General features: G+C 52.4%; 1 protein-coding gene, 4 long non-coding RNA genes and 1 gene segment (V, D, J or C); 4 read left to right on the forward strand and 2 right to left on the reverse strand.

The window, feature by feature from the left end:
* Positions 1 to 150: 150 nt before the first annotated feature.
* On the forward strand, positions 151 to 6,212 carry LOC125335206. 2 transcript variants are annotated; one of them, XR_007207373.1, is made up of 3 exons: positions 151 to 389; positions 2,862 to 2,864; positions 6,202 to 6,212. It is a non-coding gene; the product is annotated as an uncharacterized LOC125335206 (long non-coding RNA). The 2 variants fall into 2 exon arrangements; XR_007207374.1 differs by lacking the exon at positions 6,202 to 6,212 and adding an exon at positions 4,022 to 4,032.
* Positions 622 to 16,023, reverse strand: LOC125335208. Its single transcript, XR_007207376.1, has 3 exons — positions 15,886 to 16,023; positions 11,043 to 11,046; positions 622 to 716 (listed from the first exon to the last, which is right to left on the reverse strand). It is a non-coding gene; the product is annotated as an uncharacterized LOC125335208 (long non-coding RNA).
* LOC125335212 lies at positions 2,696 to 8,490 on the reverse strand. Its single transcript, XR_007207381.1, has 2 exons — positions 8,453 to 8,490; positions 2,696 to 3,485 (listed from the first exon to the last, which is right to left on the reverse strand). It is a non-coding gene; the product is annotated as an uncharacterized LOC125335212 (long non-coding RNA).
* LOC125335205 lies at positions 12,882 to 25,889 on the forward strand. The segment is given in 4 exon segments: positions 12,882 to 12,967; positions 13,102 to 13,217; positions 19,414 to 19,545; positions 25,824 to 25,889. Coding segments are annotated over 4 exon segments (345 nt in total).
* Positions 15,865 to 18,712, forward strand: LOC125335207. The gene is made up of 2 exons (XR_007207375.1): positions 15,865 to 15,906; positions 18,674 to 18,712. It is a non-coding gene; the product is annotated as an uncharacterized LOC125335207 (long non-coding RNA).
* LOC125335199 (immunoglobulin lambda-1 light chain-like) overlaps positions 24,598 to 25,986 on the forward strand; it is a 60,838-nt gene continuing 59,449 nt past the window's right edge. The window contains exons 1-2 of one of the 4 annotated variants that reach the window (XM_048322628.1): positions 24,598 to 24,690; positions 24,825 to 24,946. In XM_048322628.1, the coding sequence (XP_048178585.1) occupies positions 24,645 to 24,690; positions 24,825 to 24,946 (168 nt within the window). In that variant the 5' untranslated portion in view covers positions 24,598 to 24,644. The remainder of the gene's footprint in view (positions 24,691 to 24,824; positions 24,947 to 25,986) is intronic. The other 3 variants (XM_048322635.1, XM_048322633.1, XM_048322632.1) reach the window with 3 other exon arrangements.

Raw genomic sequence — 25,986 nt, forward strand, 5'->3', positions numbered from 1 at the left:
ATGATCATGTCCCCACATGCTGCCAGAGCTGCCTGTGTGCAGCCATTCTGCAATGGGCTGGGCTCTGCTCCTGCAATGGGCCCGGGACCATGTCCCTGTCTGTTCTGGCCATGACAGTTGCATTCCCTGTAACCTTGCCCAGGGAGACCTGTGCTCCTGGGAGACTGTCAGGATCACCTGGTCTGGGAGTAGCTACAGCAACTATGCCTGGTTCCAGCAGAAGATCCCAGGCATTGCCCCTGTCACTGTGATCTACTGGTATGACAGGAGACCCTCAGGCATCCCCTCACAATTCTCCGGATCCCAGTCCGGCTCCACGGGCACGTTAACCATCACTGGGGTCCAGGCCGAGGACGAGGCTGTCTATTTCTGTGTTGGCAATGACGGCAGTGCTGGTCAACACGGTGGAGGCACTGACTCCAGCATTCTGCCTCCTCTTGCTGCTGCTGTTTCTCCCTGCACGACCCTCATGCTTTAGGTTCTGTCTGTGGCTCTGGGCCCCTTCATTGCATCTTGGGGACCTTGGGAACAGGAGCCTTCTCCTCCTGCCCAGGCAGGTCTGTGCCCCTGGGACACTGACTGACTCCCATCTTCTCCCCTCTCTCCTCTCCCTCTCCAGGTTCCCTGGTCCAGGCAGCATCACTGAATCAGCCATCCTCAGTGTCAGCCAACGTGGGAGACACGGTCAGGATCACCTGCTCTGATAGCAGTGGCAGCTATGCTGGCATCAGCAGAAGGTCCCTGGCACTGCCCCTGTCGCTCTGATCTACGATAGCAACAAGAGTCCCTCGAGCATCCCTTCTCCGGATCCTGGTCCAACAACGTGGGCACGTGTCACGATCCGCTAATGCAAGCGGGGGTCGTGATGGTTCATTTATCGATCTCAGAGTGTAAAAGGACACAAGAGATTTCAGTTTTAATCAAAACAGTGCACCTTTATTAAGTGCCCACAACACAGTAATGCAATAGAAGAGAGTAAGAGAGAGAGAGAGAGAGAGAAACAAAGTAGAGAGGGGGAAAAAGAGGGGCAATAGCTACCAACGGATGAGACGAAGTCCTCGTGGTCTTCCGCCAATAGATTCGTCTTCTTTCCGTGGGGAGATCTCGGACTCGGTTATTTCAGAAAGTCTCTTTATAGTCCTTTTCAGAAGCGAGGGGCAACTGGCCAAGAGGTTGGGAAATCTACAGCCATTTTTATGGGGTCCGTTGCTTTGGGAAACAGGTACAGGACAGACGTACAAGACAGGTGTACTGGAGAGGTGTACAGGACAGGTCATTCCTTTCCGCTTCAGCGCAGTCCTTCCCGCCTGGGCAGCAAGAACGGCGCAGTCCATTGTGACCTGCACTAATTTTCCTCAGGAATGCGTACCAGTTCCCAGTGGGCACACCCGTAGGCAACACTTGGCAGACAATCCCACCTCAGCCAGGCCAGGACTGCTGTGTTCAGTCTCTGTCTTCGGCGATGATCGTGAGGCAGATGAGGGATTTTCGGACCGTCTCTTACACCACCCCGTGACTCATGATTGTCGTCAAGCGAGCTCCATCAGCATGATTTCGTAGTGTCGTTGTAAAGTCTTCAGGACTCGTCAATGTTGGTAGCATATCCCGGAAAAGGGTAGAGAACATAAGAAAGGAAGGAAAAGAAAAGAAAAGAAAAGAAAAGAAAAGAAAAGAAAAGAAAAGAAAAGAAAAGAAAAGAAAAGAAAAGAAAAGAAAAGAAAAGAAAAGAAAAGAAAAGAAAAGAAAAGAAAAGAAAAGAAAAGAAAAGAAAAGAAAAGAAAAGAAAAGAAAAGAAAAGAAAAGAAAAGAAAAGAAAAGAAAAGAAAAGAAAAGAAAAAGAAAAGAAAAGAAAAGAAACAAAAGAAAGAAGTAAATAATTTTTTAAAATCAGAATACACATGTAATTTTTTTTCTAATCAAAATACCTCTAATTTCTTATCATATCTTATTTTAATACTCGTGTAGTTCGTCTCGTGTCAACAACCTTGGGGATGTCCACAGTGGATGAGACGTGGACATCTATTATAGATGTCAATTGTGTTAACCGTTTCATCATTCTCCAATTCATGATGTATAAGACTGCTGATAAAGCAAAACCAATCAAGATCAAAATCAAGAGAACAATGATGGGATGACACAATTTGTTCAGGACACCTGTAGCAGTGGGTGACCACCCAAAAATAGTATCCCACCACCTGTGTTCAGCATCTTTCTTTACCCTTTCTAGAACACGATGTATTTCTTTCACATTGTGATGAACAGTTATCAAGGTTTTCTGTCCGTTTTTCTTGATCTCTTCCAAAATTTCAATTAAATCTTGGTGAAGCAACAATTGCTTTACCAAAGTAAGGTTCATTCCAATGGGGGTAGGCAATAATTGGTGAATCAGTGTGTAATTGGACTGTAAAAGGTGATAAGAAGTAACTGGGGCTAAATATGAAAAATCGCATCCTATGATTTTAGTAAAGTTACAAACACAAAAATTTGAATGATTTTTAGTATCTACTACTACATTTTCTACAAATATTTTATCACAAGCAGTTCTTAAGCATGCACATCCATTACCTATATAGACAAGCACTGTTTCAGGAATTTCGTTAGGATTAATTTCAAAATGACAGATATTTTGTTCTGTATCTAAACAAATGTCTTGAGCTCTAATTGCATTACTTTCACAGATAAATCCTTGTTGTTCTCGGACAATACAAGTTTCTAAATTAACAGTTTGCCACTTCTCACCAATTTGACGGGCCCATTCTCTATGCTCGAAAGGATAGAGAACAGCTCCATCATGGTTCAGCCCTAATGCAATGACAGGGAATATCAAATGCACTGAAGCATTACGTATGGTTAGAACAAAGGCTGTGGCTGTGTTTGTGAGGGGATCGTAGGTAAAATTTACTAAGTTCCACCAGGATTGGAATTCTCTTTCAAAATCAGTGGCACTGTCCCAGATGATTTTCCGAATTTCAGTAGGAAAAGTGCCTTCTTCGCCTTCTCTTATAATTGAGGCAGCAACTGACTGCATCCATAATTGAGCCTGGATGCAGCTGAGAGCCAAAGAAATGTTGTTTTGTGTAGCATCGAGTGCGTCAATTATCAATTTGTGGTCATTCACATTTACCTTTTCCCAATTTGGTAATATGTTTGATAACAACCACTGATGGCTTCCCAAGGCTAATAGGGATGACTGTAGTGGTTGTTGTATTTTAGTCAAATCTGTAGTTGTGGCAGCCAATTTATTCATTAGTACTTCTGAATCAATACTATTTAAGATTCCCAATCCTGTTCCCATAACACCGGTTATGTCTCTTTGCGTTCGTTTCTTAGAAGGGTTCCGCTTTTGCAACCAGGTTGTCCACCCCTCGAAGGAAGTTTGCAGAAAAGGTGAACAAGCTGGCTGAACTTCTGAGACATTGTTTTGCATCAGCAATTTAACTTGTTTGAGGGACCATGCCGGATTCTTCATGTCCCTCGGAGTTCTTCTGTGAAAAGCAAACACAACAGAGTCTGCCACCAAAGGCAGAAAATTAGAATGATGGAATTATGCAGCGTGTATGTATCCAATGCTCTCCCCCGAGGGCATCAGAGACTACCCATGCATATTTATTCAGAGGCCTTTTTAGCACTAGTGGTACTTCTCTTACAGTAGGAAGGTCTACCAAAACAGGTTGTCCAGGGTAGTGTGCAGGATTCTTAGGATCATTTGGTCCCTGTAGTGAGAGCATTCCCAAGGCATTTAAAACACAATATCGGTTCTTTGTTGGAACAATTCCACACCTCTGGGCATCTTTCTTTGTCAGCGCAGAAATTTGTGCTCCAGTGTCAATCAGAAATGTTACAGGTGCCCGTTTAGGGCCTGTAATAGCTGTGATCATTATATCTCCTGTTTTATTTTTAGTGAGCATTCTCAGGTATATCCATGCTTCGTCTCTTCACCCACTGACAAGAGACGGAGGGTCTAGTTTCCCTGGTTTTGAGGGAGAGGTCGTTTTGGCTCACTGCACAGACTTTGAGGGAGAGGTTGCTCTGACTCACTGCCCAGATTCTGAGGGAGGAGGGGTGCACTGGGTTGAAGTGACGGATTCGGTAGAATGGGTTTTCGGCAGTGCCACTTAGACACTACCTTACTCAATTTGGGTAAGCCATCCATCATATCTTTGGGGACCCCCTTTTTGATGCCTAATAACCACCAATGCTGACGCTTAGGGATCTGTTTTACATTCTCTGGTTTTTCACTATGAGGAGCCCTAATGTACCTGACACCTTTTGTTTTGTCTGATTTTTCCTCTGGGATTTTTATTAGGTCCATATTTCCTACTGTAATTAATCAAATCTTCTGCAACCTCACTCCATGTCCAAACTTTGCGATCACCGGCAGGTGAATTCGATTGTGAACCTGGCGGCTGAGAGGGGGTTGAATATGGAGTAAACCCAGGATCGGTAGATCCAGTTTGGTCGCTCAGGTTTCCAAGGAATCTATTCAGCCTTTCTACGGGACCTACAGCTGCTATGGTTTTTTGAAGGACAATTGCTGTAGGTTTGAGTGATTCTGGAAGACCTCGGATTAAAGGGGTCATCAATTCAGGTTTCACAGGTAATTGCATGGGGGATTCATATCCAGGAGTTAATTTCCTTTCATGGATCATTTGCAGACAGGCGGCTTTGTGGACGCTTTCTAGAAGTTGATCGGGGGTACCAACTATAGCTAAAGGGTCTCCCCTTTCTAAAGGATTGAGTCCCCCGGCCCAGAAAGCTGCACGCTGAGTCAGGGACCATGTGCCACGTTTGTCTCCTGTTGTCAAGAAAACTCCATGTCCCCAGTATCCACTGGCCTCCTGTTCAGTTAATTGAATTTGGTCTCCTCCAGTGAGGGACACTCGGAAAACATATTCCGTCTCAGATTCATGGGGGAGCCGCCCATACTCCTTTTTTAACCTGGCCAATTCAACAGCAGTGTATGGTATTTGTTTAGTGGTGATATGCGGTTCAAGATCTTCATCATTGATATAATTATATTCTGTTTTAATCAGGGGTCTTATACGAGGGCAGCAGTTTTCCCCACAATTTTTTACTAGTATTAGTTCTTTCTGGGGGTATATTTGGTTAATGTGAGGAGTTTCCTTTCCCTCTGTCTCTTTTGGTGAGTCAGTATTTGTTGGGGTCCCTCCCCTGCCGTGTAGCCCTGGGAGAGGGGCCCTGAGGGCACAGACACGGGGCTTCCCTGTCCCTGCTCAGCCTCGTTCCCATTGGTTGGTTTGTGTTCCCTGCGCGGGCAGAAGGACCCTTGGTCCCGTGACTGGAACAGTTCCTGGGCAGAGCTCCGGCCATGCGGCTGGAGAAATAAACATCTCTGAAACAGCTATCAAGAATCTGTCTGTCCGTATATATTTCCTTTCCACGGGACTCCTGGTTTGATATATGCGTGTTGCAGGATCCCCACTGCAACAAATGGTGGAGATTTGTGAGCAGAACGATCCCCGATCCCTAAGCGACTGATTTGTGTGAGTAAACCCTGGAAACTTTGGATTCCTCTTCTTGGTTTTGCTTTGCTATTCCATATCTAAACTATGGAGGAACCGTGGGAAGACTCTTGGCTCTCAGAGCCGCATATGGACATTTATCTTAAACTTAAAATGATTCTTGAACAACGATTTGTAAATTTTAGCTTGATTCAAGCTCAAAAAGAACTGAAACACTTCCTGGCATGGTTGTTTAAGAACTTTTTCTATGTTTCTTGGGATTTAATTCTTACCAAGGGCTTTTGGAAAACCGTTTGGACACAGTTAATACTGGAGTCAAAATATATGCCGATGGAAGAATATTTTCGTGAATATTATTTAGTTACCGAGACTGTTGAGCAATGTCAGCTGTGTCCTGGTGAAGGGAAGCGTGGCGCAGGGACCGTGCGGCCCAGGCCACGTGCACCGAGCGCTCTGAGAGCAGCAGCGAGGCAGTTCCCGCGCGCGGGCGGAGCCACGCGAGCCGCAGTGTCGGTGGCGGAGCGGGGAGCGGTGGGACCCGGCGGTGCCTGCCCGGTCCTGTGCAGCGCGTGGTGGAGCGAGCCCCGTGAACGCCCGACCGAGAGAGGCGGCACGCGGGCGGCGGCTGGCGGCGGTGGCGGCGGAGCGGAGCCGCGCCCAGCCGAGACGCGCGCTGGAGCAGGGCGCGGGGGAGTCGTCGCTCGGGGGCCCGGCCGAGACGTGGGTGCAGCGCCCGGCATCGGCAGCGAAGCTGCGACCAGAGGAGGCGACGCACGGAGAACTGAGCGGCGTGGCCCGGCCCGGCCCGCACAGCCCCGAACGCGACCCCGGGAAGAGCGCGCAGGCACGAGCAGCCCCGACAATTCCAACACGGGAGCGACCAAAAGAGAGAACAAAGACGCAGCGAGACAGAAAACAGCAGCCACTCGGAAAAAGGAAAAGATCATAGCAACTAAGACCTTAGGGATAGTAAAATGGTATAATGTTAAGCAAAATTATGGTTTTATAACAAGGTGTGACAACCAGCAAGACATATTCGTGCATAGAACTGCTATTAAAAAGAATAACCCTGAAAAATGCATCCCAAGCTTGGGAGATGGAGAGGTGGTGGAATTTAATATTGTACTAGGGAGAAAAGGGTTACAAGCATCGCAGGTCACTGGGCCTGATGGTGTTCCTGTAAAAGGCAGTATATATGCAAAAAATCGTAGTCATGTTAGACAGTATCTCCATTGTAAGCCCCCCCTACAGTTTCCCTTTCCTAATCCCACCTTTCCCTTTTACCCTATGTCCTATTACCCCCAGTGTATTCCCAATCCGTTTTTTCACCCATGGTTTCCCTCACAAAACCATGCTTTTGCCAATTGTTTCCCCAAAAATCCCTTTCCAATGCCAAGTGGGGGATGAAAAGGGGGAGGGAAGAAGTTAAACCCTCTCCTGCCTCAGTTTCCCCACAAAGCATGCTCAGAGAGTTCTGTCTCCCTTCTGTCAGCCCTAAGATGTTCCACAGAATCTGATTGGACATTTAAAGACTCAGGAGGGTGGCTTGTTTTGTTTTGAACTGTTCTTGTTATGTTTATCCAGTTGTTTTCATTCTCCTTTTATTAAAATAAAACGGGTGAGGTGTTGGGGTCCCTCCCCTGCCGTGTAGCCCTGGGAGAGGGGCCCTGAGGGCACAGACACGGGGCTTCCCTGTCCCTGCTCAGCCTCGTTCCCATTGGTTGGTTTGTGTTCCCTGCGCGGGCAGAAGGACCCTTGGTCCCGTGACTGGAACAGTTCCTGGGCAGAGCTCCGGCCATGCGGCTGGAGAAATAAACATCTCTGAAACAGCTATCAAGAATCTGTCTGTCCGTATATATTTCCTTTCCACGGGACTCCTGGTTTGATATATGCGTGTTGCAGGATCCCCACTGCAACAAGTATTCTGTGAATTCTTAAAATATTCCTCTTTTAAAGCAGTCTCTAGCAAATGATTTTTATTCTTCTCTTCATCTAATTGTTTCTGTAAAATCTCCACTAGGTTTTGAAGTGAATCTATGATTGCTTTCTCCTCAGTACATCGCTTTAAGCGATGATCTATAGCTGCCGCAAGGCATGCCCCTAAAACAGAGCAGATTATGGTTTTATTTCGGCCAAATTTAAATCTAGTCTCATGTTGTAAAGAACATACTCTATCAGTTACATTATCCAAATTAAACCAGTTATTTTGAGCCCATTCTTCCCCTCCCGGAGAGGGCCGGGCATTGTGTTTTGCTAGCAGAGCATAAAACGCGGCTTTAACTTTTGCACTAGGGTTTTCAGTCATTTTATAAAGGGATCAAAACCACCACAGGGAGGTAAAAGTTAATTACACACTGCGACACACACAGCTTCACTGTGTCTCCCTTCGCTTCCCTGGGTGGGTGAAGAGACCAAATCTGCTTGGGAGGTACTCCTTAAGTTACTTATGGTTGTCTCTTCACTACACCAAGCAGTCCAAATTCACACACACACCAAAAAACACAGTTCCCCCTTTTACACTAAGAGATCTTTTGCGAAAAATCTGAAGACAGAGCCCTCAACTGAGTATGGGGTGCTTTTCACCTAGGCGTGTGCAGTTTGCGGGAAATTCGAGTCACCCCCCTTGCTTTCTAGACATCGCTCACCCTTTTCGGGGTGTCGGGCTAGGTGCGGCTGGAGTGAAACATCCTTCCCCTATTACAGACTACACACAACCTTGCAACCCCTTCTGTCTGTCAGATCCTGTCCGTGACGCCAGTTTAATGTCACGATCCGCTAATGCAAGCGGGGGTCGTGATGGTTCATTTATCGATCTCAGAGTGTAAAAGGACACAAGAGATTTCAGTTTTAATCAAAACAGTGCACCTTTATTAAGTGCCCACAACACAGTAATGCAATAGAAGAGAGTAAGAGAGAGAGAGAGAGAGAGAAACAAAGTAGAGAGGGGGAAAAAGAGGGGCAATAGCTACCAACGGATGAGACGAAGTCCTCGTGGTCTTCCGCCAATAGATTCGTCTTCTTTCCGTGGGGAGATCTCGGACTCGGTTATTTCAGAAAGTCTCTTTATAGTCCTTTTCAGAAGCGAGGGGCAACTGGCCAAGAGGTTGGGAAATCTACAGCCATTTTTATGGGGTCCGTTGCTTTGGGAAACAGGTACAGGACAGACGTACAAGACAGGTGTACTGGAGAGGTGTACAGGACAGGTCATTCCTTTCCGCTTCAGCGCAGTCCTTCCCGCCTGGGCAGCAAGAACGGCGCAGTCCATTGTGACCTGCACTAATTTTCCTCAGGAATGCGTACCAGTTCCCAGTGGGCACACCCGTAGGCAACACTTGGCAGACAATCCCACCTCAGCCAGGCCAGGACTGCTGTGTTCAGTCTCTGTCTTCGGCGATGATCGTGAGGCAGATGAGGGATTTTCGGACTGTCTCTTACAGCACGTTAACCATCACTGGGCAAGGATGAGGCTGTCTGTCACAGTGATGTCCAGGAGGGCAGTGCTGGTCAGCAGCCCAGTGCCCTGCAGGGGGGCCATGGCTGGTTGCTCTGTGTTGCTTGTTACTGTCTGCTGTGCTCGGTGATGCTGCAGGTGGAGCTGAAGGATACGAAAGTGACACAATTCCTGGATGGTGCAGACCTGTGGCTTGGAAGTTCTACCCAAAAATACCAGTGACTGTGGTTTTGTTCATTCCCTCCTGACTGTTTTATTTCCCATCTCCCTGCGTGCAGAAGGCCGAGCTCCAGGGGCACTGCCTGGCTCCTCTCTTGTTCAACAATCAGTATGGCTGGTTCCAGCAGAAGGTCACTGCCACTGCCCTTGTCTTTGTGATCTACTGGAATGACAACAGACCCTCGGGCATCCCTTCGCGATTCTCTGGATCCTTGTCCAGCTCCACGGGCATGTTAACTGTGAGAAATGAGACAACTCTTAAAAAGATTAATTTATTGAAAACAGAAAAATTGAAAAATTACAAAAATTAGAAAAATATAAAAATTTGGGATCCTATGGCTCAGTAGATGGTATGCCCCAGGAGCACAGGGATGTGAGATCTTCTGGCTGACACAGCACTAGACCTCAGGTAGAGAAAAAGAACTTGCAGTGCTGGCTTGACTTTAAAAAAATTACTAAAAGCCTCTTAAAAGGGGTAAGGCTTTGAATGCCCCAGCACCGACATCTCCCACAGCTAGTCGGGAGAGAACAAGAGGGGAAAAGAAGCTCTGCCTCTCCGCTTCGTCCTTTTTATAGTTTTTGCTCCGCCCCCAGTCCACCCACAGCCTTCCCACAGCCTGCCCACAGCCCGCCCCTTTGGTCCAAAGCAATTGGTCCTTTCCCTTTGATGGATCATCTCCGTCCACCAATGGCTCATCGTTGTCAGGGGGGTGGTATCAGTTGAGATAAGGGAATACAATGCCTTCATTAAAATTCAGGTATTCAGGTTGCCATGGAGCTTGCCTGCAGAGTAATGGCTTTGTGGCTAAAAATAGCTGCTGGCTATTAAGACTGGGTGGGGTTTCGGCCTGGGAATCAGAATGCAAGTCCAACACATCTCAAAACACTTGTAAAAGCATACAGTAAACACAGGAAAGGTAACTCTTATGGTGTATAGGTGGTTTGAAGTTTGAGAAGGGGCAAGTTTGTGATTTTTAACTGGGAAAATTTTAACTGGGAAGGGTGCAACTCTCTTAATAAACTACTTTGAACAATTGAAAACACTGATAATGGAACTGGATTTTTGTACCTGGGCTGAAGGGTTAATTGTAACATTAAATTTAAAAATAATTAACTCAAAATTAATTAATTAAAGTACTTAATATGCAAAGACCAAGCACAAATAGGGATTTGATGTATGACATTAACCATCACTGGGGTCCAGGCCGAGGACGAGGCTGTCTATTTCTGTGGTGGTGATGACAGCAGCAGTGGTGCTGCACGGTGCCACAGAGCAATGGGGAAGTGATACAAAAGCCTCCCAGCTCAGGTGTCTCTTACAGTCCCAGGAGCATGCCCATCCCCTGTCATTTGGGGAAGGGATGACCTCCCAGCAGCCCTGTCCCTGCACACTGCTCCAGGGCCAAGGTCCCTCTGTGCTCCTCAGCTGGTGCCCGGGGCCGGGCCAGCTGCCTCCCAGCACAGCTGCCAGCCCTGCTTTGCCACAAGCCCCTGGACATCACCGCAGGGGGCTCAGCCTTGTGGCCCCAGCAGTGAGAGCTAGGGACATGCCATGGGCCAGGGTGCTGGGACAAAGCTTTGCCTTCAAAGCTGGGAAGGGACATTTCCCATGGGCACAGGAGCTCTGGGCACACTCTTGAGGCTGCTGGGGCAGATCAGAGCTGGTAAGGGAATGCTCTGTTGTGCTGCAAGAGGAGCTGCTGGGCTAAGGCTGCATTGGCTGTGTCTGCTCAGTGCCAGCCCACTGGGCTCATGTTCAGCCTGTTCAGGAGCCCAAGCACCTCTGGCCCTCGGGGAAGCCCCTGACCAGGGACAATGTGCCACTATGACCCCACAACAACAAGGAGCCTGAACCCATCCCCATCCTGTGTTGCCTGAGCAGCTGGCACCTGGCTGGCCTTGCCCCCTCCTCGCCGTGTTATTCATCCCTGGTGCAGGTGTCCTGGCCAGACTCACTGTGCCCAGCTGGGGACTGAGCACAGGGATGCTATCCCTGTTGCACTGCCTGGGGAGATCTGTGTTCCCAGGTCACTTACTCACCCCCTGTCCTCCCCTCTGTCCTCTCCCTCTCCAGGTTCCCTGGTCCAGGCAGCAGCAGTGAGTCAGCCGTCCTTGCTGCCAGCCAACGTGGGAGACACGGTCAGGATCACCTGCTCTGGGGCTAGCAGCAGCTTTGGCTATGCCTGGTTCCAGCAGAAGGTCCCTGGCAGTGGCCCTGTCACTGTGATCTACAGCAGCACCAACAGACCCTCAGGCATCCCTTCGCAATTCTCCGGATCCACATCCGGCTCCTCGAACACGTTAACCATCACTGGGGTCCAGGCCGAGGATGAGGCTGTCTATTTCTGTGGTGGTCAGGACAGCAGCAGTGATGCTGCCACGGTGACATGCAGCAATGGGGAAGTGATGCAAAAACCTCCTGCTATTGCAGACATCAGTCAGGAGTCTCGGCTGTTCCTGCTTGATGGGGAATTAGGTCCCCACCATGGCCCTGCCCTTGCTGCCCTGCACTGAATGTGGCTGTGCCTGGTGTCCCAGCCTGGCATCCCCTTAGAGCCCCAGGTCTGTGCCTGTTCCCTGGCATTTTGGGAGGGGATCTACAGCACTTGGGAACACACTCATCTCCATGGCCACATTACCCATGGCTGGCAGAGGAGGAGGAGGAGAAGCAGGAGGAGGCTCTCACTCTTCTGGCTGGGACACCAGTGGTGATCAGGGCCATGGTAACTCCCAGCATGGGAAAAGAAAGACACAAGCCCACTGTTGCTCCAGTGGCACACTCTCAGGTGCTGCTTGCTGCTTCCCAGACACAATGGGGAGCAGCATCTGTGCCTTTGTAGCAGTTCCTGCCGTGGGACATGTGCTCTGCTCCAGCAGGTCCCCTCTGTGCTTCTCGCAGGGAGACAACCCTGCAGCCGTGCCCTGCCCATGCCGGATGAGCTCCTGGTGCCCTGAGTACCCTGGGGACAGCATAGTCAGGGACAGAGAGGGTCCTGGGGGAGAGGGAATTTCCTGGGGTGCAGCCGCTCTTTGTCTGGGTTGGGACTGCCAAAGATAGCCACAATCCCTGTGCCCCGAGTCAGAGCAGGGCTGACCAGGGGCTGCCCCAGCTCTGGCTGCCTCTGCTGAGCACCAGCTCCTTGGGCTCATGATCAGCTCATGGGGAGGCATTGCTGGACCCCGGGGCTCGGTGCTGGCCTGCTCCCATTGTTCTGGGGTGTGAATGTCAGGGAAGAGGAAAAATCTTGGTCTTGAGTGGTGGATCTCAGCTGTCAGAAGAAGAGTCAGGGCACAAAAGCAGGAGAGCAAGGGCATATTTTAGGGGCCTGGAACACTCATGGGAGGAAAAAATGGCAAAAATAAGTTGGGCAATTGTGGAGCTTGGCATTATTCCAGCCCCATCACTGGGAGCTGCAGGTGATCCTGTATGCCCTTCCCCTGTGCCCAGCTCTCCCTTCTCCTTAGGCACTGCAGCCACTCAGCCTGGTCTGGGGACAGGGGCGTCTGTGCTGTTGGGTTTCAGGCTCAGAGCAGGGAGGTGTCCCCGCTCTGTGCCTGGGGACAAGCCCTGCTGCATCTGGGGTGGAGGGGCTGGGTGTGGAGCGGGGAGGGATGTGCGGAGAGAGGCGCAGGCAGGATCCGGCCGTGCCCGCAGGGTCGGATTTGCATGGAGGGGATGTGTCCTGGGCGGGCAGGGGCTTAAAAGGGAGTCAGGGTCCACGGCACAGCCCCATCATTCTGGGGACACTGAGCTGGTGGGATTGAACCATGGCCTGGGTTCCTCTTCTCCTCGTGGTGCTCGCCCACAGCACAGGTGCCATGGCCAGACTCGCTGTGCCTGGACGGGGCCTTTGGGCACAGAGGCCCCATCCTGCTGCCCAGGCAGGTCTGTGCCCCTGGGACACTGACTGACCCCCGTCTTCTCCCCTCTCTTCTCTCCCTCTCCAGGTTCCCTGGTCCAGGCAGCGCTGAATCAGCCGTCCTCGCTGTCGGCCAACGTGGGAGAGACTGTCAAGATCACCTGCTCTGGTAGCAGCTACAGCTATGGCTGGTATCAGCAGAAGGTCCCTGGCAGTGGCCCTGTCACTGTGATCTACTACAATGACAAGAGACCCTCGGGCATCCCTTCGCGATTCTCCGGATCGAAGTCCGGCTCCACGGGCACGTTAACCATCACTGGGGTCCAGGCCGAGGACGAGGCTGTCTATTTCTGTGGTAGCAGGGACAGCAGCAGTACTGCTGCACAGTGACACAGAGCAATGGGGAAGTGGTACAAAAACCTCCTGCCTCAGCCATCCCTTGGAGCCCCAGGACTGTGCCCATCCCCCGTCATTTGAGGAAGTTATGACCTCGCAGCAGCGCTGCCATGTCCCATGTATGTCCCATCTGCCTGCAGGCAGATTTGTCCTTTCACTGTTCCCTTGACCACAGAGGGCCATGCTCCACGTCACTGGCTGACCCCCATCTTCTTCTCTCCATCCTCTCCCTCTCCAGGTTCCCTGGTCCAGGCAGTGCTCTGTCAGCTCTACTTGGGGATGGGACAAGCCATCAAAGTCATCTGCTCCACGGATGGCAGCAGCTGTGACTGGTACCAGCCTAAATTTCCTGGCTGTGCCCCTGTCACTGTGATCTACTACAATGACTTGGGACTACTGGACATCCCTTCACGATTCTCCAGATCCCAGTCCAGCTCCATGAGTACAGTACCCATCTCTGGGCTCCAAGCCCAGGACAAGGCTGTCTGTTCATGTGGTAACTACAAGAGTGGCAGTGATAATGTTACCATGGTGAAATGGAGCAATGGAGAAGGGGTACGACGTTCTCCTGCCATGGCAGGGGCCAATTAGGAGTCTCTGCTGTCCCTGTTTGATGGTGGGGCAGGTCCCTGGCACGACCCTGCCCTTTTCTGCCCTGTGGTGAATGTGGCTGTTCCCAGTGACACAGCTCCATCGTTACAGCCCTTTCCTTGTCATTTGTGGATGAGAGCAGATAGGATAGAACTGAGTAGAATATTTCAGATGGAAGAGGCCTTCAATGATCACATAGTCTAACTGCGTGGCCACTTCAGGGATGACCAAAATGTAGGGCATTGTCCAAGTGCCTGTGTAACACTTGCAGGCCTGGGATATCATCTAGCTCTCTAGGAAGCCTGTCCAGCGTTTGCCCACACCCTCAATAAAGAAGTGCCGGGATGACCTCCCAGCAGCCCTGTCCCTGCCCTGTGCTCCAGAGCTACTCCTGATCTCCCTGGCTGGTGCCCAGGGCCCTGCCAGCTGCCTGCCTGCCCAGCTCCCAGCCCAGCTGTGCCAGGAGCTCCTGGACCATCACTGCAGGGGGCTCAGCTCTCTGGAAACGGAGGAGTTAAAGATGGACCCTCTGTGCCCTCTCTCTCAGGGCTGAGCAGAGCTGTGGGCTTGAGGCAGCTTTGTGTCCCCACTCCATGGCCATTGGCTGTGAATGGCCTCCTGCTTGCCCCATGCTGTGCAGGAGGTGACCCTGCTGCTGTGCAGTGCCTGGCATTGCTTTGTCATCAGCCCCATCACCTCATGCTCCTGCCAGCCACAGCCTCTTGCTCGGCCAGGTCTCCTCATGGGGTCCTGGCCTTGGGCTCAGGCCTTGGGCTCAGCCTGGGGCAGAGATCCCTCTGTTCCATCAGGACCTTCTGGCACAGGAGCCCTGTCCTGCAGCTCAGAGAGGGCTGTTCTGGAGCACTGACTGACTCCCTTTTTTCCCCTCTCCCTCTCCACATTCCCTGGTCCAGGAAGCATCTCTTGAGTCAGCCGTCCTCAGGGTCAGCCAATGCTGGAGAAACCATCAAAATCTCCTGCTCCGAGGGTGTCACTGGCTATGCCTGGTCCCTGGCAGTGCTGCTGTCGCTGTGATCTAGGATAGCACCAAGGGGCCCTCAGTGCTGCTGCAGGACATTGTAGTGACATGGCTCTTGGAAGTGAAGAGCTGTGGTGTGGCTACTTGTACTTTCCCTGGTCCAGGCAGCAGCAGCGAGTCAGCCGTCCTCGCTATCAGCAAATGTGGCAGACATGTTCAGGATCACCTGCTCGGGGAGTAGCAGCAGCTTTGGCTATGCCTGGTTCCAGCAGAAGGTCCCTGGCAGTGGCCCTGTCACTGTGATCTACAGCAATGACAAGAGACCCTCAGGCATCCATTTGTGATTCTCTGGATCCTGGTCCAGCAACGTGGGCACGTTAACCATCAGTGGGGTCCAAGCTGAGGACGAGGCTGTCTGTTTCTGTGGTGGTGCTGACAGCAGCAGTGGCAGCTATGGTGTGTGGTGACAATGAGTACCTGTAAGTGAGTCAGACTCCAAAACCAGAGGAAAGATTTTGGCCCTTCTCCCTCCTGGCTGGATGTGCAGCTGAGGCAGAATCGTGTCCCTTCTGCATGGCCACAGAAGGGAATGTCCTGTCTTTGGTGTCGCACAGATCAGGAGCTGACTTTGCAGCTGGGGCCCATTGTCCTGGTCCCAAGAAAGCTCTTGGTGCAGCTGTGTTCCTCACAGCCTCTTGCTACTGATGATCATGTCCCCACATGCTGCCAGAGCTGCCTGTGTGCAGCCATTCTGCAATGGGCTGGGCTCTGCTCCTGCAATGGGCCCGGGACCATGTCCCTGTCTGTTCTGGCCATGACAGTTGCATTCCCTGTAACCTTGCCCAGGGAGACCTGTGCTCCTGGGAGACTGTCAGGATCACCTCGTCAGGGAATAGCTACAGCAACTATGCCTGGTTCCAGCAGAAGGTCCCAGGCATTGCCCCTGTCACTGTGATCTACTGGAATGACAGGAGACCCTCAGGCATCCCCTCACAATTCTCCGGATCCCAGTCCGGCTCCACGGGCACGTTAACCATCACTGGGGTCCAGGCTGAGGACGAGGCTGTCTATTTCTGTGGTGGCAATGACGGCAGTGCTGGTCAACACGGTGGAGGCACTGACTCCAGCATTCTGCCTCCTCTTGCTGCTGCTGTTTCTCCCTGCACGACCCTCATGCTTTAGGTTCTGTCTGTGGCTCTGGGCCCCTTCATTGCATCTTGGGCACCTTGGGAACAGGAGCCTTCTCCTCCTGCCCAGGCAGGTCTGTGTACCTGGGATACTTGTTGGGGAAGATGAAACAGGAAAGCCTTGGAAATATGATTGCCTGACAAAAGATTTTGGGAATATGAAAACTACAGGCAACATCGAAATGAAAGCCACTTTTGAAATACCAAGTCTTAGTTACTGAACAACTAGAAAACAATGGTATGGCCGACTGAAGTAATCCCCTCTTGATGGAACAATACCCTCTGCTTGCAAACAGGTCCAAGGGTCAGAGCAGACCCTACTAGCTCAGCAGAAGGGGTCCAAAGAGTAGTTTTTAGAAGTTAAGATGTAACACTCTATGGTAATATAAGAACTCTTATAGGCTGTATGTAAATGCTATAGGATTTGTATCTTGTATTAGATTGGTTAGTGACAATTAGAATATTCAGTACAGAAGATGATTTATTGTATTGTAACCAGGACTTCAGACATTCTCTTCTATTCATTCTCTCTCTTCCACTTCTACTCTTACTTCCACTCTCGCTCTTACTCTCTCTCACCCGTTCACTCTCTTGCTCTCTTGGGCCTGCTCAGAGCTGAGTCTACCAGCTCTGAGCAGTGCCCCAATACCCACGCCCTTTACAATAAACTGACTGTGTCCCAAGACCTGCCTATAGAGATCTCTCGTCTCCATCCGTCACCGTCTACGTCCGGCCGTCCCGACTGGACCCCAGAACCCCAGTAACCTACAATACTGACTGAGCCCCATCTTTTTTCCTCTCTCCTCTCCCTCTCCAGATTCCCTGGTCCAGGCAGCATCGCTGAATCAGCCATCCTCAGTGTCAGCCAACGTGGGAGACACGGTCAGGATCACCTGCTCTGATAGCAGTGGCAGCTATGCTGGCATCAGCAGAAGGTCCCTGGCACTGCCCCTGTCGCTCTGATCTACGATAGCAACAAGAGTCCCTCGAGCATCCCTTCTCCGGATCCTGGTCCAACAACGTGGGCACGTTAACCATCACTGGGCAAGGATGAGGCTGTCTGTCACAGTGATGTCCAGGAGGGCAGTGCTGGTCAGCAGCCCAGTGCCCTGCAGGGGGGCCATGGCTGGTTGCTCTGTGTTGCTTGTTACTGTCTGCTGTGCTCGGTGATGCTGCAGGTGGAGCTGAAGGATACGAAAGTGACACAATTCCTGGATGGTGCAGACCTGTGGCTTGGAAGTTCTACCCAAAAATACCAGTGACTGTGGTTTTGTTCATTCCCTCCTGACTGTTTTATTTCCCATCTCCCTGCGTGCAGAAGGCCGAGCTCCAGGGGCACTGCCTGGCTCCTCTCTTGTTCAACAATCAGTATGGCTGGTTCCAGCAGAAGGTCACTGCCAGCGCCCTTGTCTTTGTGATCTACGGGAATGACAAGAGACCCTCGGGCATCCCTTCGCGATTCTCCGGATCCACATCCGGCTCCATAGGCACGTTAACCATCACTGGGGTCCAGGCCGAGGACGAGGCTGTCTATTTCTGTGGTGGCAGGGACAGCAGCAGTGGTGCTGCACGGTGCCACAGAGCAATGGGGAAGTGATACAAAAGCCTCCCAGCTCAGGTGTCTCTTACAGTCCCAGGAGCATGCCCATCCCCTGTCATTTGGGGAAGGGATGACCTCCCAGCAGCCCTGTCCCTGCACACTGCTCCAGGGCCAAGGTCCCTCTGTGCTCCTCAGCTGGTGCCCGGGGCCGGGCCAGCTGCCTCCCAGCACAGCTGCCAGCCCTGCTTTGCCACAAGCCCCTGGACATCACCGCAGGGGGCTCAGCCTTGTGGCCCCAGCAGTGAGAGCTAGGGACATGCCATGGGCCAGGGTGCTGGGACAAAGCTTTGCCTTCAAAGCTGGGAAGGGACATTTCCCATGGGCACAGGAGCTCTGGGCACACTCTTGAGGCTGCTGGGGCAGATCAGAGCTGGTAAGAGAATGCTCTGTTGTGCTGCAAGAGGAGCTGCTGGGCTAAGGCTGCATTGGCTGTGTTTGCTCAGTGCCAGCCCACTGGGCTCATGTTCAGCCTGTTCAGGAGCCCAAGCACCTCTGGCCCTCGGGGAAGCCCCTGACCAGGGACAATGTGCCACTATGACCCCACAACAACAAGGAGCCTGAACCCATCCCCATCCTGTGTTGCCTGAGCAGCTGGCACCTGGCTGGCCTTGCCCCCTCCTCGCCGTGTTATTCATCCCTGGTGCAGGTGTCCTGGCCAGACTCACTGTGCCCAGCTGGGGACTGAGCACAGGGATGCTATCCCTGTTGCACTGCCTGGGGAGATCTGTGTTCCCAGGTCACTTACTCACCCCCTGTCCTCCCCTCTGTCCTCTCCCTCTCCAGGTTCCCTGGTCCAGCAGCATCACTGAATCAGCCATCCTCGCTGCCAGCCAACGTGGGAGACACGGTCAGGATCACCTGCTCTGGGGCTAGCAGCAGCTTTGGCTATGCCTGGTTCCAGCAGAAGGTCCCTGGCAGTGCCCCTGTCACTGTGATCTATGCTAATGACAACAGACCCTCGGGCATTCCTTCGTGATTCTCTGGATCCACATCCAGCTCCACGGGCATGTTAACCATCACTGGGGTCCAGGCCGAGGATGAGGCTGTCTATTTCTGTGGTGGCTGGGACAGCAGCAGTGCTGGTTACACAGATTTTCAAGTGAGGTGCAGAGGAATTAAAAATGGACACTTTCTGTCCTTCTCATGGCCAAGCAGAGTTGTGGATGTGAGACTGGAGCAAAATTTTGTCTCCTCCACACGACTATGGCTCTTAATTTCGCCCATTTTGTGTCCTCAAGAGTGGGAGGTGACTTTGTGGCTGGTGCTCACTGTCCTGCTTGCTGCAAAACCCATAGCGTGGCTTTGTCTCCCACTATCCTCTGACCTCCTATGAATGACCATGTCTTCCTGCTGCTGCCTCTGTGCTGGGATACCTGGGGCTGGGCTCTGCTCCCCACTTGTGCCTGTGGCCATTTTCCATGTCTGTTCTCCTCTGACTGTGGCATTCCCTGTAACCTTATCCAGGCAGGTCTGTGCTCCTGGGACTCAGTCAGAGTCCTGGCTTCTCCCCTCTCCCTCTCCAGGTTCCCTGGTCCAGCAGCATCACTGAATCAGCCGTCCTCGGTGTCAGCCAACGTGGGAGACACGGTCAGGATCACCTGCTCTGGGGCTAGCAGCAGCAGCGATTATGGCTGGTTCCAGCAGAAGGTCCCTGGCAGTGGCCCTGTCACTGTGATCTATCTTAATGATAGGAGACCCTCGGGCATCCCTTTGCGATTCTCCGGATCCCAGTCCGGCTCCACGGCCACGTTAACCATCACTGGGGTCCAGGCCGAGGACATGGCTGTCTATTTCTGTGGTGGCTGGGAGAGCAGTGCTGCTCAGGGTCTTGTTGATGGTGGGGCAATTCTTTCTCTCCTCTTCACTGCTGAACCTTTCCCTGTGTGGGGAAGATCTTCAGAGCATAGGCAGTTCCTACCCTTGGTGCCTGCAGCTATTGTGGCTCTTGCTTTGCAGGGTCTTGCCTGTTACAGCAGGGATTACTGTACCACGCATATATCAAACCAGGAGTCCCGTAGAAATGAAGTATATATGGACAGATTCGTGGTAGATGTTTCAGAGATGTTTATTTCTCCAGCTGCATGGCCGGGGCTCAGCTCAGGAATCCCGCAGTCACGGGACCCAAGGGTCCTTGGCCCCACTGGGGAACACAAACCAACCAATGGGAAATGAAGCTGAGCAGGGGCAGGAAAACCCCGTGCCTCCCCCCCAGGGCCCCTCTCCCAGGGCTTCATGGCAGGGGGGGAGACCCCAACATCTCAACCTTTTTATTGTAATAAAAGGAGAATGAAAACAACTGGATAAATATAACTCGAACAGTTTAAAGACAAAACAAGCCACCCTCCTGAGTCTTTAAATGTCCAAACAGATTCTGTAGAACATCTTAGGGCTGACAGAAGGGAGACAGAACTCTCCAGGCATGCTTTGTGGGGAAACTGAGGCAGGAGAGGGTTTAATTTCTTCCCTCCCTCTTTTCATCCCCCCCTTGGCATCAGAGAGGGATTGTAGGGAAATGGAATTGTATAGGGAAGCCATGGGGTGAAAAATGGATTAGGAATAAACTGGGGATGGGGTAAACTTAGGAAGGGGTTTATATTGGGTATTGGGTAAAAGGGGAAAGTAGGCTGTGGGTAGGGAAGTTGCTGGGATGGATATTGTTTATGATTTTGTGCATAATGGCTGCCTTTGACTGGAATACCTCCAGGCCCAGTAACATTTGCTGCTTGTAAACCCTTCTTTCCTTGCGCTATCTCAAATTGTACAACTTCCCCATCTCCTACACTTTGCAGGTAATTTTTAGGGTTATTCCTTTTAATGGCAGTTCTATGGATGAATAAATCTTCCCCTGTATCATCTCGTGTTATAAATCCATAGTTGTTTTTTACATTGTACTGTAGGTTTAGGGTTCAGTGTCCAGTCGGGACGGAGACGGATGGAGACGAGAGATCTCTATAGGCAGGTCTTGGGACACAGCCGGTTTATTGTAAAAGGCGTGGGTATAGGGGCACTGCTCAGAGCTGCCAGACTCAGCTCTGAGCAGGCCCAAGAGAGCAAGAGAGTAAACGGGTGAGAGAGAGAGAGAGAGAGAGAGAGTGTAAGAGCAAGAGTGGAAGTAAGAGCAGGAGTGGAAGAGGTAGTAAGGAAAAGAATGTCTGAAGTCCTGGTTACAATACAATAAATCATCTTCTGTACTGAATATTCTAATTGTTACTAACCAATCTAATACAAGATACAAATCCTATAGCATTTACATACAGCCTATAAGAGTTCTTATATTACCATAGAGTGTTACATCTTAACTTCTAAAAACTACTCTTTGGACCCCTTCTGCTGAGCTAGTAGGGTCTGCTCTGACCCTTGGACCTGTTTGCAAGCAGAGGGTATTGTTCCATCAAGAGGGGATTACCTTCAGTTGGCCATACCATTGTTTTCCAGTTGTTCAGTAACTAAGACTTGGTATTTCAAAAGTGGCTTTCATTTCAATGTTGCCTGTAGTTTTCATATTCCCAAAATCTTTTGTCAGGCAATCATATTTATAAGGCTTTCCTGTTTCATCTTCCCCAACATTGTACCATTTCACAGTTCCTGTGACTTTCGTGGCTACAACTCCTCCTATCACGTGCTTGCGTGTTCGTCGTGGCTGCTGGTCCCGCGTGGCCGCTGCCTCGCCGACTCCAACGTCTTGGCTGGGCCCCCGCGTTGCGGCTGCTCCGCGCTCCCCGAGCGGCGCTGCTCCAGCGCGTGTCTGGGCTCTGCGCGGCCCCGCATTGCCATCGCCGCCGGCTCCGTGCCCTGTGAGTGGTTCTGCTCCGCAAACTCCACGCCGCTTTGAGAGCGGCCCCGTTTTGGCTCGGCGCTGCGCTGCGCGGCTTCTCGTGTCGCTGTGGAAACCGCCGCTTCTCCCTCCGCAGGGCTCTCCGAGCCGTGTGCTCAGAGCGGGCTTCCACGCCGATGCCCGGTTCCTGGCTGCTCATGGCCCACGGCACCCGCGGCGCCTGCGGCATCGCTCCCTCACTCGCGGTCGCGTGGCCGGGGACCCCGAGACAGGGATGGGGTCCACGATAAGGCACGCGCTCCCGAGGGGGCCGGGCACATCCAGCGCAGGCACCTCCGCCGGCACGGCTGCAGTCACGCGCCCCTGGGATGGCGGCCGCACGGCCTTGGCCATGGGATAAGTATGATCTTCTGCTTTAGGGGTAATGGGACCATACAAATGCTCCTCAAGAGCTTCCCTGATTATAAAGTATGCACGGAAAGCTTATCTTTGATCCCATACTTCATCCCAGATCTCGTCCCAGAAACACCCCTGACAAGATCCAGGAGGTTCGATATCAAAAAGTAAGTCTCGAGAAATATAGGAGAACCTTTTGAAAAGCCAGTTAAAAAAAAGTTCTAGATCTCCCGGTTGCATTACTTTTTTTTGTTGTTGTTCAAGGATTCCTTTAACTTCTAGGTACATTTCTTTCTGTGGCTCAGAGAGCCAGCCCATTTCCCACGATTCTTCCATAGTCCAGAGAGAATATCCAAACCAAGATGAGAAGAGAGAGGTCTAGAGTGGTTATTTTACTCACGAATCTTCCTCAGGGATTGGTATTTTGCCCGCATTCCTCCACCAGTTGTTACAGCGGGGATTACTGTAACACACATATATCAAACCAGGAGTCCTGTAGAAATGAAGTATATATGGACAGATTCGTGGTAGATGTTTCAGAGATGTTTATTTCTCCAGCCGCATGGCCGGGGCTCAGCTCAGGAATCCCGCAGTCACGGGACCCAAGGGTCCTTGGCCCCACTGGGGAACACAAACCAACCAATGGGGAATGAGACTGACCAGGGGCAGGAAAACCCCGTGCCTCCCCCCCAGGGCCCCTCTCCCAGGGCTCCATGGCAGGGGGAGGGAACCAACACTGACCATTGTCCTTGTCCCTACAAAACTCATGGTATAGCTGTGTTCCCAACCTCACTGCCTCTTGCCACTGTTAACCATGTCCTCCAGCATCTGCCAGAGCTGCTTCTCTGCTGAGATGTCTTGGCCGGGGCTCTACTCCTCAAATATGCTGGTGACCGTATCTGGGTCCATTCTCTTCTGACTGTGGCCTTCCCTGTAACCTTGCTCCCCAGGCAGATCTGTGCTCCTGGGACACTGACGGAGCCCCATCTTTTCCCCTCTCTTCTCTCCCTCTCCAGGTTGCCTGGTCCAGGCAGCAGCAGTGAGTCAGCCATCCTCGCTGTCAGCCAACGTGGGAGAGACTGTCAAGATCACCTGCTCGGGGAGTAGCAGCAGCTATTATGGCTGGTTCCAGCAGAAGGTCCCTGGCAGTGGTCCTGTCACTGTGATCTACGATAATACCAACAGACCCTCGGGCATCCCTTCGCGATTCTCCGGATCCCAGTCTGGCTCCTCGAACACGTTAACCATCACTGGGGTCCAGACCGAGGACGAGGCTGTCTATTTCTGTGGTGGTCAGGACAGCAGCAGTGATGCTGCCACGGTGACATGCAGCAATGGGGAAGTGATGCAAAAACCTCCTGCTATTGCAGACATCAGTCAGGAGTCTCGGCTGTGCCTGCTTGATGGGGAATTAGGTCCCCACCATGGCCCTGCCCTTGCTGCCCTGCACTGAATGTGGCTGTGCCTGGTGTCCCAGCCTGGCATCCCCTTAGAGCCCCAGGTCTGTGCCTGTTCCCTGGCATTTTGGGAGGGGATCTACAGCACTTGGGAACACACTCATCTCCATGGCCACATTACCCATGGCTGGCAGAGGAGGAGGAGGAGAAGCAGGAGGAGGCTCTCACTCTTCTGGCTGGGACACCAGTGGTGATCAGGGCCATGGTAACTCCCAGCATGGGAAAAGAAAGACACAAGCCCACTGTTACTCCAGTGGCACACTCTCAGGTGCTGCTTGCTGCTTCCCAGACACAATGGGGAGCAGCATCTGTGCCTTTGTAGCAGTTCCTGCCGTGGGACATGTGCTCTGCTCCAGCAGGTCCCCTCTGTGCTGCTCGCAGGGAGACAACCCTGCAGCCCTGCCCTGCCCATGCCAGATGAGCTCCTGGTGCCCTGAGTACCCTGGGGACAGCATAGTCAGGGACAGGGAGGGTCCTGGGGGAGAGGGAATTTCCTGGGGTGCAGCCGCTCTTTGTCTGGGTTGGGACTGCCAAAGATAGCCACAATCCCTGTGCCCCGAGTCAGAGCAGGGCTGACCAGGGGCTGCCCCAGCTCTGGCTGCCTCTGCTGAGCACCAGCACCTTGGGCTCATGATCAGCTCATGGGGAGGCACTGCTGGACCCCGGGGCTCGGTGCTGGCCTGCTCCCATTGTTCTGGGGTGTGAATGTCAGGGAAGAGGAAAAATCTTGGTCTTGAGTGGTGGATCTCAGCTGTCAGAAGAAGAGTCAGGGCACAAAAGCAGGAGAGCAAGGGGGTATTTTAGGGGCCTGGAACACTCATGGGAGGAAAAAATGGCAAAAATAAGTTGGGCAATTGTGGAGCTTGGCATTATTCCAGCCCCATCACTGGGAGCTGCAGGTGATCCTGTATGCCCTTCCCCTGTGCCCAGCTCTCCCTTCTCCTTAGGCACTGCAGCCACTCAGCCTGGTCTGGGGACAGGGGCGTCTGTGCTGTTGGGTTTCAGGCTCAGAGCTGGGAGGTGTCCCCGCTCTGTGCCTGGGGACAAGCCCTGCTGCATCTGGGGCAGAGGGGCTGGGTGTGGAGCGGGGAGGGATGTGCGGAGAGAGGCGCAGGCAGGATCCGGCCGTGCCCGCAGGGTCGGATTTGCATGGAGGGGACGTGTCCTGGGCGGGCAGGGGCTTAAAAGGGAGTCAGGGTCCACGACACAGCCCCATCATTCTGGGGACACTGAGCTGGTGGGATTGAACCATGGCCTGGGTCCCTCTTCTCCTCGTGGTGCTCGCCCACAGCACAGGTGCCATGGCCAGACTCGCTGTGCCTGGACGGGGCCTTTGGGCACAGGGGCCCCATCCTGCTGCCCAGGCAGGTCTGTGCCCCTGGGACACTGACTGAGCCCCGTCTTCTCCCCTCTCTTCTCTCCCTCTCCAGGTTCCCTGGTCCAGGCAGCGGTTACTCAGCAGCCGTCCTCGCTGTCGGCCAACGTGGGAGAGACGGTCAAGATCACCTGCTCTGGGGGTAGCAGCAGCAGCTATGGCTGGTATCAACAGAAGGTCCCAGGCAGTGGCCCTGTCACTGTGATCTACAGCAATGACAAGAGACCCTCAGGCATCCCTTTGCGATTCTCTGGATCCTGGTCCAGCAACGTGGGCACGTTAACCATCAGTGGGCTCCAAGCTGAGGACGAGGCTGTCTGTTTCTGTGGTGGTGCTGACAGCAGCAGTGGCAGCTATGGTGTGTGGTGACAATGAGTACCAGTAAGTGAGTTAGACTCCAAAACCAGAGGAAAGATTTTGGCCCTTCTCCCTCCTGGCTGGATGTGCAGCTGAGGCAGAATCGTGTCCCTTCTGCATGGCCACAGAAGGGAATGTCCTGTCTTTGGTGTCGCACAGATCAGGAGCTGACTTTGCAGCTGGGGCCCATTGTCCTGGTCCCAAGAAAGCTCTTGGTGCAGCTGTGTTCCTCACAGCCTCTTGCTACTGATGATCATGTCCCCACGTGCTGCCAGAGCTGCCTGTGTGCAGCCATTCTGCAATGGGCTGGGCTCTGCTCCTGCAATGGGCCTGGGACCATGTCCCTGTCTGTTCTGGCCATGACAGCTGCATTCCCTGTAACCTTGCCCAGGCAGGTCTCTGCTCCTGGGACACTGACTGGCTCCACTCTTCTCTCTTCTCTCCTTTTCCACATGCCCTGGACCAGGGAGCGCTGAGTTAGCAGCTGTCCTTGCTGTCAGCCAGTGTGGGAGACACAGTCAGGATCACCTGCTCGGGGAGTAGCAGCAGCTACAGCTATGGCTGGTACCAGCAGAAGGTCCCTGGCAGTGGCCCTGTCACTGTGATCTACAGCGATGACAAGAGACCCTTGGGCATCCCTTTGCGATTCTCCGGCTCCGGGGGCACGTTAACCATCACTGGGGTCCAGGCCAAGGACGAGGCTGTCTATTTCTATGGTGGTGAGGACAGCAGTGCTGCTCAGGACTGAGGCACACTGCAGGATGGTTGCTGCTGACCGCAGATTCTGGAGGATGCTGTTTCTGAGGAATGAGTCTAAATTCCATGGAGGAGCCATGGCCAAGGCAGGTGGTTGCTTAAAA

This window comes from Corvus hawaiiensis, chromosome 18, assembly GCF_020740725.1.
Source record: "Corvus hawaiiensis isolate bCorHaw1 chromosome 18, bCorHaw1.pri.cur, whole genome shotgun sequence".
NCBI classification, from domain to species: Eukaryota; Metazoa; Chordata; class Aves; order Passeriformes; family Corvidae; genus Corvus; species Corvus hawaiiensis.